General features: G+C 39.6%; 1 protein-coding gene across 1 annotated transcript; it reads left to right on the forward strand.

The window, feature by feature from the left end:
- Positions 1-512: 512 nt before the first annotated feature.
- Positions 513-6,045, forward strand: ropn1l (rhophilin associated tail protein 1-like). The gene is made up of 6 exons (XM_019254900.2): positions 513-651; positions 1,445-1,577; positions 2,291-2,414; positions 2,890-3,051; positions 4,618-4,793; positions 5,886-6,045. Exons 2-6 carry the CDS (start codon positions 1,447-1,449, stop codon positions 5,938-5,940), a joined length of 648 nt encoding a protein of 215 aa, XP_019110445.1. The 5' UTR covers positions 513-651; positions 1,445-1,446; the 3' UTR covers positions 5,941-6,045.
- The last annotated feature ends 6,710 nt before the right edge of the window (positions 6,046-12,755 follow it).

The raw sequence follows: 12,755 nt of genomic DNA on the forward strand, positions 1-12,755 counted from the left end.
CAAATTCAAATGCCGGTAACCGGAAGTACCAAAATAAAAGCTCGAGGAGGTCAGAGCGTGTTTATAGTGTAAAATAACGAATAAAACCCATGTTGTCCGGGGAAATTGACTCTTGGACATGGGTTATCGTAATAACAACTACCTAGAATAACAAACTCGTTTGGAGAAACTTTATTTGAAGAGTACTTTGAGTTTTTAGTGTCATTTTTATGAAGAATGCGGGACTTATGACCTGTAGCCACAATAGCCATCCACAAGGGAGCTCATTTTGACTGATCTGTCATTTTCGCGGGTGTAGGATCTTCTACACCCACTCGCCCGCCAATAAAGTTTCTGCAAAAAAATGACTCAAAAATTCAAACCGGTTTTTTTAAAACATTGTTCGAAGCTAAATGTGACCCCATAGTGTCTTTTTTTAGAAAGGAGTCAGTTGAAAAGTAGAAAGTCCTCTTCCAAGCACACGGGGGCGGTAAACACACCTCATGCGGCGTTTCATCCACCCTGAAAAAACGAAGAAGAAGAACGCCGTTGCTATGCGACAGTGTGGCAACACACTCACCCGGTCCTTGGTTCACATCATTTGAGCTAGCATCCACATTTTAACTTAAGATCTCCGTGTTTTTGTGTCCACCTTATTACCCACTGCTCCAGGTAACGTAACCATTTGAAGTGCACATGACATAACGGCTACATTTAGTCAGAACAATACATTTTTTTGGATGTATGCCAACATTTTCCAATTTAGTTCGTGGCCTGTAAGTTAGCGTTGTGACTAAAAGAAGCTCAGTATATAAAGGCATTTAAATTAGTCGCTCAAATAAGACATTAAAAATAAAATTATTGTGGCTTCAACAATAATATGACAAAAAATAAAAATACCACATCAGAACTAACGCTGACTATAGTAACCGAGTTACCTGTATCCGACATAAGCAGCGCCTTTTACCTTTCAGGAGGCTAATACCAGATTCAGAGACATAATATTCTTATGGTCTTTTGCTTTCTTGCTGTATTTCATTCAAGGACATATGTAAAATTGATGATAACCACCATCTTGTCATATAAACATGAATATGAACAGCCTGTACATACACACCATCATCTTCACCCCCTTCTGTAATCTGACACAAATATGGTCAGTCACTTTTTGAAGTTGTTGCACATTATTTAACTGTAAATTTGATCTTTTATATACCTTTAATATATAGTTCTGTCAGCAGGAAATATACATCTGTAGCTTCTCCGGCTCGTATCTCTTTGTTTTTTTTATGGTGTTTTCTTCTACATTGCTCTCAAACGTACCCAGTTTAACAGCAATAACAATGGATAGCTTCAATTCAATAGAACCAGAATTGAATTTTTATTATGTTGTGTTATTTTGTGTAGTTTTAAGTAGCCAGGGAACTATTTTCAATCTGCTAAATTGCGGTGTTTCATATTGCAGCCATGCCTCCTCCAGACACAATGTACTGTGCCCAGCAAATCAACATCCCTCCCCAGCTGCCAGACATCCTCAAAAACTACACCAAGGCAGCCATCCGTACGCAGCCAAAGGATTTGCTGCTGTGGTCTGCGGCGTAAGTTTGAATCTGCATCAGAGGTGGTTTGGGTAAAGGGCAGGGATATGTGTGATTGTGTTTTATTCCAACCCTGATCTCTCTAAAACAATCCCACAAATAGTGTCTCCAGGCAGCATTACTTTATGAAAAGGCATACCCTTTTCCCCTGTGCATCTCCCATCTTTGCATTGACCGCTCGTAATTGGATCCCAGGGGCTTCCGTGCTACTGCAGTGGTTAAACTATCCGACTTTCTTCAGCAAAGAAAAAGCACTTTTTTATAGTACTAGAAGAAATTTAGATGTATCAAGAATGTTTTTGTACCCTTAAGGACTGTCATATCAGCTGTTATTTTATTGGCCAATATAGCTTGGCAGTGTTTACAGCAAAATACAATAATATGAGCCATATGGTAAAATAAAAACAATTCAAATATCTCCTGGGTTACAAGATGTTTATATGCTATTAAAGTTACAACAGGCTCTGTCGCCTCTTAGAGATGCTGAAAGACATTGCTGCCTTTAAATTCAAATATTATTTGAACTGTGGTGTAAGATAATCCACAGTATTCCCTTTAGCATGACAAGAATAACGCTAATAACGTCAACTTATGCCTGATTTGACATAATGTGCTTTTATCACTTTATCTGATTGGTGTGCTTGGGAAGCAGGCGAGATGAGTGTCAAGTCTTTAATAATAAATGTGTTAATGATGTGTGTGTCCTCTCCCAGATACTTTAGTGCGCTGTCTAAAGGAGAGTGTCTACCTGTTAAGGAAAGGCTGGAGATGAATGTTGCCACCCAGAAGACGGACACTGGTCTGACTCCAGGTCTACTTAAGATTCTCCATAAACAGGTATTTTCTTATCTCACCTGGGGGCATCTGCTGGCATCGTTTGGTGTGGTGGATTCATTAAGAGCTGAAAAACGAATATTTTCTTAAATGGCAACAGTTGAGCAGTCTTAACCTCATGAAGATGCAGCTCTCTTGTTATAATGTAATAAATATATGTATAAACATAGTTTTTACATAGTTTTCTCCTATCTTTATGGCCAGCACAAACACAAAATTGTTTGTAATTTGGGGAATTAACACTGGGGCATTATATAGCTAACATATCAATCTACTAGTCGCAGTGGGAAGAAACTCCTCTTCTTATGTATCTTCCTTTGGCTGTGTGCTAATTACATAATTTCCCATATGTAAAAGTCTACCATAAGTACAGTAAATCTTTTTTTCTTTTCTTTTTTACCGCCATCTGCTAAACTAGATAACCTCACTTACTTCTCCTCATCTCTCCTAACTCTCCACTCCCCCGACCTAATCTTAGCTGTCCCCCGGGCCAACATGCAGCCAGGAGGATCTGCAGAAGAAATGGACGGGTCTATGTCTACCCATGGACCAGCTTGAGTCCCTGCTGTCACTGGGCGGCTTCGGCTCAGATATTGACTGGATGGACTTTTTTGCACTGGGCTGCAGTGCTCTGGGAGGGGTGAGATGTTACATAATGCTAACACCACTTCATACCACATAATTTGAGCTATAAAATCTCTACTAGAAATCCCCAAACAGCACCTTTCTTTTGCTCATATAAACATATAACAGTCTAGTCTTTAACCCTTGTGTGCATTTTGAAAAGAAAGATGGTATGATTATTTATTTTTTCAACCTGAGACTCATTGGCCATGGCTCATTTTCTGTGAAGAACATATATCAGAACACATTTTCAATAACCACTCACTGTATTACCCCCCCTACACATTTACATTACATACAGGATGTTCGGGTCCACTGGACCCAGACCTAATAAAGGTGTGGAAATTGTAGGTCCTGTGTCCCTAAACTCTGTCCTCCTCCTCTCTGGGCCTGTTGTTAGGGTGTGTGTGTGCGCGTGCGTGTGTCAAAGCAACATTTAAGCACTTACACATGCACTTGCTCTCACATTCCCGCACATTTTTTCCCTCTTTCCTGCAAGATCTAATCATTATTTTTCCTTACTCTATCCCAGCTGCAAATTTGAGGGGGTGGGGGTGAGGGGGCATGCATGGCTTCCAATGTGATAAGAATGCAAAAACGGCCAACGTGGATGGCAGTCACTCATGTGCAGGACATTTGACATGACCTGAATGGGTTAAATTTCTAATGTTCAAATGAATGAAAATGAATGGTTATAAAAAATTTGCTTCATTTGTAAATTTGTTAAATGTTTTCTACTCTTTTTTTTCTCCACCCTTTTTTTAATTCAAAAAGAGAGTGGAAAACATTCAACAAATTTACAAATGAAGCAAATTTTTTCATAACCATTCATTTTCATCCATTTGAACTTTTTTTGAACATTAGAAATTTAACCCATTCAGGTCATGTCAAATTTTTATTCAAAAACAAACAAAAACGAGTAGCACTTTAATACATAAATGTGATCTAACAAAGGTAAGGGGCAAATATTAATCATGTATGCTGTTTATATTGCTTGTAATTGGGTTGAAGTAAACATCTCTAGAGTATTTTAACATAAAATTGTTTGACTGTGTTGAATTGAAAACCCAAAAATGCAGCGGGTCCACCGGACCCACAAACACTGGCGGAGTAACAAAAATATATACAGAACACAAGGGTTAAGTGTTCCCCATGAGGGTCCCCACGCTCCACACAGAACAATTGGATCCTTCTCTGACTTCAATGCTATAAAGCTCATGATTTTGTTTCAGAATTACAGACAGATTGAAGAGAATTTCTTTGAGCAAAGAGATCTTTGCAGATGATGACTTAGAATCTGCAAATGCAGCTCAGCATTACCAACATCGTGCTCAGTGTCAGTCGTTGCTGCTCTATGTGTGGCTGTTGAACACGTCAACCACATGGGGGCAGTCATGTTCTACACTGATCAGGCTGTTTTTATTTAACTGCCTGCAAGCCAGTGTGTGTACATGTAAGTGTGTTTGTGTGTGTTCCTCAAACAAGATGTGATTGTCCTTGAATGCTGAGTGACTTTTTTTTTTTTCGTATTTGGATTTGACAGAGCTGTCTGCTTCTCTGTGTTCTCTGCATGTGCTTTCAGACCCTCATGAGTTCCCTGAAGGTTGCCTGTGAGATCCTGACAGAGGATGAGGAGGGCGGTGCTGCAAGGATCCCGTTCGACATCTTTGTCAACCTTTACACTTACCTGGCCCATCTGGATGGGGACATGCCACAGGATCACATTGACAAGTTCCTCAGCAGCCTGCAGCCTCAAGTGTAGGTTTTGTTTGTGTGTGTGTGTGTGCGACAATCTAAGAATTATAGAAATGACGCCTACCTTACTACTGCACCTTGCAATAAGCAGATGTAGGCAGTGGCAGGTTACACTGTTTCATATGCATCATGAATAGAGATGCCACCCAGTTTGGACAACCTAATTATTTTTTCTTTTCAATAAGTTCTCCTTGGATTCAGCTCCAGTCAGATCTAATATTATGTCCTCATTAGATTCTTGTCTATGAATATTGTCAGTTATCAAGGTCATATGTTGCCTTTTATTTTGTACTATATATTCCCCCCCCTGAATTTATCCTGATTTATTTTGTCATGTGCCATTGCTAACAAGTTCCCCGGTGATTCATTAGGTCCAAATTTCAGCACATGATTCAATCCAATACAATCTGGGATGGCCAACGTTTCTGGGTTTACAGTGTAGCGAGCGCATATCTGGAAAACGGATAATAAATATCCAGATCAGACTTCCTCTGCAGTCTTATTAACAACTTAATACAAAAAAATGACAAGAAAGACACATTTCTATAAACACATATCTGGATATGAATGCAGACAAGAAAAAACAAAAAAGCAATATCGTTGTCAGTTGATAGCCAATAGGATCCACCTCTTTTTGCTCAGTACTACTACTACTCTTGTCTATTACAGATTCTGAATTCATATACAGATATCTCTTTAGAGATATTATAGAGATTTTATATTTACTGTTAACTGCTCACTGATCATTACACATTAGAGCCTTTAACTACACATAGTGTTTTATGATGGAGATATTTGAGTAAAAAATTGAGATACATATACAACACACTCAGAAGTGATTTTACCTGAAGGTAAGCTGCCAGTATGTTCTCTGCAGTGATGACTCTGGATGTGCTGAGCACTGCTTTAGCTCTCTTTGGCCCAACAGTTCTGCCAGTCAATGTCAGTAGACTAAGAAGCACAGACAGTTTAAGAGCTCAGCCAGGTCCCCTGGCCTCAGATGATGTTTTGAGATAGTGATATTCACTGTTGTGAAAATCCCTATGCTGCTGAGTAGAGCTGTTACACTGATGCACTGGTTTCTCTGCCCGACAGCAACAAGCAGAACGGCATGATTCAGGTTTCCAACTTCTACATCAGCAGGAAGTGAGGGAAAGGAGAGACGGAAAGCAATGGAAGCCAGGAAGGAAGGAATAGAAGTAACAAAATGACAGTGTTCAATTAATAAATGGGCCTGCTAACGCTCCTTCAAGCACAGCTGTTGTTTCATTACCTAGAAATTGGTCCCATTAATTGTTAGCATCGCGGACAGTGGGTTATTATTCATCATTGTCCAGCTGAACAAGACTGCTATTCTGAGTCAGGTTGGAATCTTTTAATGAGCAGCAAGAGAGGCACAAAGCTGCCTTACACAGACTGTCAGGTGGAATGTGTGTATGCTTTTTATTGCCTCTTCCCTTATGTCTGGGTTAGCCAAAGTTCATTTATCATACACACAACCTATCAGCTTGCAGCCTCACCTCATTTGGCCTCGGTTGGTATACTCATTTCGCCCAGCGGACAAAAAAGAGAAGCAGTAAGGAGATAAGCTCTGAGGGCACAAGACCATGATTTTCAGCTCGTGTTAAAGACCTAAACCCCCCCCTGTGTTTTGTTCACTCCTCCATGCAATATTGTACATGGGCAAGTACAAATGCACCCTAGTCAGAAAGCACACAAAATCACACACACACACACACACATAAATCTCACATCCAGTCTCTCGAAACTCCAGTCCATAATTTCACATTCACGCATTTTTAAGACGCTGTTTCATGTGTCAGTGGGAGAGCATGATCTATTATCACAGAGGCACAATATGACACTCTTTTGTTATGAATATATATTTTTTTACCCTATCACACACACACACACACACACACACACTAACTTGTAGTTGTGTTATTTTATGAGTATTTCATCAGGCAGGACAGGAAATAGGATCAGTGGGAATTCACGGTTCAGGCACAGTTGGCAGTATGTTTTAAGAGATACACACACACACACACACACACACACACACACACATACAGCTTACCCCTTGCAGGATTGCAGCTGTGGCCGAGTCAAAGGGGATTGCAGGACACATAGAATCCCAGATAACCTGATAACTGCAGGCTCTCCACTCATATGACATGGTAAAGATCTTGTTGGGAATCACGCAGTAGAACTTAGCATTGATTTTTATCTGCTTGAAATACATTTCGGATGGGAAAATACAGATTGTGACAGATGATTGTTTCTGTTCAGTGCAGAGTCTGAATTGGGGATATTGGGCGGTCAAAACTGATGGTGATTGGTGATTTACATAATCCTAAACATGAGGGGTTTTTTTTTGTTTTTTTGCCGAATAACACCATTCAACCATTGCCTATCATGCATAAGGATATGAATTACTGAATGAGCTAGTGAATTCAAAAGTTAAACTTAAGTTACACTGATGATTTTCCAAGAAGGAGACAGACTTGGACTTTTTGCTCTCTGCAGGAACTTTTCCAGGAATCCAGAAACTTTTTATTTTTATTTTTATAAAATAAGGAACCCCATTTTTGGTTCCACGGCCATAGTTCCTTCTCTCCAGAAAGTCCCTGCTCTTGCCCTCTGATGTGTGTTTCACACACCAAGAGACAGTATCCATTCAGACTGTAAGTTGACACTATCAATATTTGGACATCTGGTGGGAATTTAGTCCAATTTTACTGATTTAAATCGCATTTTGTTGTTGACTGAAACATAGACAGGCAAAAGAACCAACACTAATAGATCCTGCTTTAGAGACTTTGTAACTGATCTGTCTAAATCTGAAACCATTACAACTGGCATGTATGCACGATAGGAGACACTCACAATTCTAGTAAAGTCCTCATCACACTCATTTACTGACAATCCATGATGGGCCTCGAGTTTCTTGTTTTGATACTTTCCACTTTTCACCATACAGTGTGGAACACTGACATGCTCTTCATGGAGCATTTGTAGGCCTATTCTCGAATTTCCATGCGAACTAAAATGTATTTTTAGTTGCACCCTCTAGTACAATGCTCATACAGTACAGCTTCAGAGCTGTATGCTCCATTGTTTTAGGATGTTAGAACTCTGGAGCGACATGATGTCATTGCAAAGATGTCAGTGGTTTAGGAATCTTAGCTCCAGGGTGGACATTGTTGCACAACCTTTACTGTTTCTTCAAGCTTTGCTCATAACATCACATCTCCAGGGACACGACGAATGTAGCAGGGCAGTGCGAGAGAGACAGGAGAAGAGGGAGCGGACACAAAGGCTCCATTTTAGTGTTCCTCTATGTAGCTGTTGTGTAACAGATTTCAGGGTAAGGATAAGGGAAAACATGATTCATGCTCTTTTCTGAAGTTGCAGAACATGGATATTTTATCTGTCAGCTCTACTGCATTCAGTACAGCCACTCCATTTTGTAGGAACTTGTTGAAACATTCATGTTTTACATCATTTAATCAGTCTAGAATTCATTGTCAGCTTCGGCTGTTTATATTAGTATGTATTAGTTTGAATTAGTTATCTCTCAGTAAGTGGGACTTGCATATGTTTTGCTTGTAGACTGCAACGTACACATGTCTAACAATATACTATATGTTCCAGGGAGCTCCAGCACGGGATGATAAAACCTTTGGACTTCATCAACCGGGATGATATGGACTCAACTCCTCATGATTCATCAGACTTTTCTAGGGCAACCTCAAGAGCTGAATAAGAACGATGAAAGACAAAAGAAAGAAATTAAAGATTCATGTTTAACAGTGAAGTCTGAACCAAATCCTCAAAGATCTGTTGTGGTGAGTGCAGCGTATGAATGTTGGAGTGAGCCAGCCCGGAAACGCATTCCACTAAACCGTATCTGATGTAACTGCTGTGAAGAATCATTATGACATCACCCATTCTTTCCTTAAGGGACATTATAAAGCCTGGATCTGGGTGTATCACTCAACCCTATATTTAAGCTGAGGTGGGATGAAAAAGTATGGCTGCCTGTGACAGGCACATGTCATTTAAGCAAACACCCCAAAGCATTTTTCTCTTAAAGCCTCATTATCTTCCTAGTGGAACGTCGATCTTATAATCCCCACTGTGACACACACTAGCAGATGTAAAATACATTTTTGGAGTGTTGAGCTAATTGCAAAAAAATATGCATAATCACTTTCTATATCAATAGAGAAGTTGGAGTTTTCCCACTGATTTCAGCAGCTTCTGGGATTTCTTGGAGCCATTGGAAGAACAACATTTAAAGACACCTCCTGTCGTGTGGAAGAGGACGATCATTAGTTCCTCTGCGAGAAGAATTGGACTTTTATCTTTTGGCATTACTTTGTGCTGTCACACTTCACAGCATCGATTGTTTCATTCTGTGTAATGCTTTTGTGTATTTATTGTTAATACTGATTTTGTTTAGGGACTAACAGCATTTGTGGAATATGCAAACAATACATGAAATATATGATTTTTCCAGGCTGTATTTGGGAGTTGTTCTTACACACACAAATACATATCACAAATATTTAATTAAGGGCCATTGCTGGCTGATTAAAATTACTTAATTATCACTTGTGACTATTGAATTTCTCCTATTCAACTAGGAGAAAAAGATTTCTCTGTCCCTGGATTGAAGTGTGGTCCTTAACTTCTGAATAGACACTGCTGTCCCGGTCTCATTAACTGATTAAACAATAATATGAAGAGTTTCTAATCAAGCTATAAGTAATCAGTACATTAAGCCTTTGCTATGAAGTGGAAAAACAACATTTTCAAGCTAATCTTTCCAGGCACAAGCGGCCCCATTAAAACCCTGATATAAACACTCTGAGCTTTGGTCACACATTCACTGTACCGTCATACACAGACCTAAACAGTCCAGCACTTGTGTCAAGAGGAGACTCATAGGAGATCTTTGTACGGCACTCGTGCTTCAGGTATGCCGTAGAAGAGGCCAGGGTGTGTTGGGATGTTTTGGCTGTTTGTGGTTTTAAGGCGGAATAAATGAATGAGGGACTGCAGGGGCTTGTCTAAAACTACCAGCACCAAGGTCATGTGTCCATTAGGTGCATGTGGGATACATGCGTATATGAGCACTACTGAGAAAGGTTATGAAGAGGAATGTATATTATATTTATGCAAAGAGACTTCAACACTACAGTGTCCCAGTTTAAAGATGGTGGTGCTCATGGTCAAAGGCATATTTAGAGTCAATCCCACAGTGCCTCCATGTTCGAGCAACCTGTGCATGTGAGCTTCTCATTAGTAGACCCTGAGGCATACTTAACGTGGCTGTTTGGGTATGCTCCTTACTATGTCCAACAAACACATGTGCTCGACCTCGCTCCCATACGTAATGTGCATTCTGCTTATGACTGCTTATATAAGCTACAAACAGAGCTTGCAGAAATGATTAACTAATGCAACATGCCAGGATTACTGCAGTGGCTGCGTAGAAGTGCAGGGTTAGCGTCAAACACTGGTCAAGACGCAGAGAAAGCGAGCATTTTTGTATCCCTCCCTGCTTGCAGCAAGTGTAGTGAGGTTACTAGAGGCGACTGGAGCTTTAAGACCATCATGCCAAAGATCAATTTTTTTAGCTTGAAGCTTGAGGAAAGTCCTGAACCAATAGGTTTTCAAACCTTCAAAAAACATTCTCTACCCAAATGGCAACAAACATTTTGACAAATGGCATGCAGCAAAGAGACACAACGTTCAAAATATTGAATGTCTAACAGCTTTGGAATACCAAGTTTAGTTATAGATAAAAAGAATCAGGGAACCAATATAAACCGCTCGATTTACACACACAGACACACACATTTTCAGAAGAGCTCATTGTGATTTTCTGCACAGGGGATTTAGATTTTTTCTTCTGAGCCCAGGTTGAGCTAATGCAATTGGCTCTGCAAGTGATGGGTTTGCTAGTGTTGTGCTATTTCCAGCTTGTCTAAGTCTCACATGACTACACGGCCACAGGAGGTGAATGCATGTTCATCACAGTGAACGCGACAAATCAGATTTTTTCAGATGGTCATACTACAGTACTCTGTAATACTGCAGTAGCTGCAGTGCAGCAGCAAGTGTGGGATTGTTGTGACATATGGGTACGGGATCTGGGATTAAGTCTAAACCAGTGTGAGTACTAGTAGTTGATTCGACCTCATAATACAGATGTCTAAACATCATGTAACGTCAAAGAAAAGAAAAGTTCATAAGACAGAGTACTATGAAGTGGTTACTAGGATACTCGCAGTGTTGAAGTGTCACTTCTGCATTTTAATTGACTCCAATTATTCAGTTGTATCAACTTAACAGCAGTTTATTAGCAAGCAATATTATCCAATTTCATTTTTTAAAGGCGACAAACTGTTCCGTTTATGACAGCTTTATTCTCCTGAACCCTGGGACTGCTGGTGGATGGATCAGGGTGTTAAACTGGATTTTTAAACATATATTTGTACAGTGAATTATAATAACCTGTGAAAATGTTTTATGGGAAACAAGTATTTAAACACACTAAGTTGCCAGTTCATCCACTTAGCTCAAAGTAATGCTGTCTAATGCAGCGGCTTGTGTTAGATTATTTTTAAAGTTATTTTGTGGTTTATTTTAGTTATATTGCACTACACTGAGAGGTGTTTCTAATATTTTGTCTACCCCCTTTATATCAACGAGGGCAATACTGAGAAATATTTAAGGTGACACAGGTGAAAATAGAAGATGATACACCTTTCCAATTCATTTATTTGATGCTGCTGAAGAACTGAATATGGATAGTTCAGAGTGTTTACCACCTTTTTAATAATCTACAGTCTCTTGCCTTCATGCTCCTAAAATAGCCCTTTTAAAATTAAGATTTCACTTGCACAGACACATACTGTAGTCTGTTTGTATTTACAACGTGGCAATCAAGCATCTAGACACTTCCGAGTTAAACGTGACCCTACACACTTGTAAGCTCTAAAAGATTTAGTGGATGAGCGATGAAGCTGCGAGTTACATGCCAGGTACACAAGGTCTTTACATCTTAAACTAGTGATCACACCCTTCACTAACGTCAACTGAAAGATGGGGAGTTTTATTTTCTCACTACCTTCTCCGCTGATTGTGTACGTACGTGACTTGACTAGAGTGTGAGATTTCTCACAAATACTTATCTCTGGAAGTGCTTAAAGACTGACTGTCAAACTGCACAGCAGCAGACTGATACCATAGAGATGGAAGAGCCACAGGAGAGCAGGGCTCTCAGCTGGGGGTAGATGAAGGTATAACAATAATGGGTACACACTGGGACTGTTATGCACTCGGTTTTTTTCCACAGCAGGTGATGTCAGCAAACTGATGTTGTTAATTACTGAGAGAAAAAATCATCAAATATCATCTCTGTAAATCTGGCTGTGCCCTGTAAGTAACAGACTACTGCAGTATTTAGACATACATTCTGCATATAGATGCATACAGTGTATAATTATTATCATCTCTTCACTTTTTTTAGTGATGCCTTCTCATGCACAGTGAAAACAACCAAATATATAAAGGATGTATATCGGGCACCATCAAATGAGGATGCAGAGGTCAAATGTGCTGCCTTAACATATGTAGAATAAAAAAGGTCTTCATTCGCAGGTGAAGTGAAAAATCACATGCTGCTAGTAGGATCAATATTAACATGATATCTAATTTCTCTGCGTAGTGGATCTATATTTCACGTATTACTTTAAAACTCATTTTCAAGTTTAAAACTGACCTCACACCCTTTTAAGTTTACAATTTCAGTTCCCCTATTTTGGAGTTACTGTTATGCCAAATGATTTTTTTATAGTCACGGTTTGTGGTCGAGCTAACTTTGGTTTCAAAAGTCACACACAGTTTGAGTCTTGCACCCTTGATGAAAAACAATACCTTTACTACAAACAT

This window comes from Larimichthys crocea, chromosome XXIII (genome assembly GCF_000972845.2).
Source record: "Larimichthys crocea isolate SSNF chromosome XXIII, L_crocea_2.0, whole genome shotgun sequence".
Taxonomy (NCBI): domain Eukaryota; kingdom Metazoa; phylum Chordata; class Actinopteri; family Sciaenidae; genus Larimichthys; species Larimichthys crocea.

Bases quoted from the DNA above. Each gene is read 5' to 3' on its own strand.
- ropn1l (XM_019254900.2), top strand. From the start codon at position 1,447: ATGCCTCCTCCAGACACAATGTACTGTGCCCAGCAAATCAACATCCCT. The intron at 3,052-4,617 runs GTGAGATGTTAC...ATGTGCTTTCAG, and splicing joins GCTGCAGTGCTCTGGGAGGG to ACCCTCATGAGTTCCCTGAA. The intron at 4,794-5,885 runs GTAGGTTTTGTT...TCTGCCCGACAG, and splicing joins AGCAGCCTGCAGCCTCAAGT to CAACAAGCAGAACGGCATGA.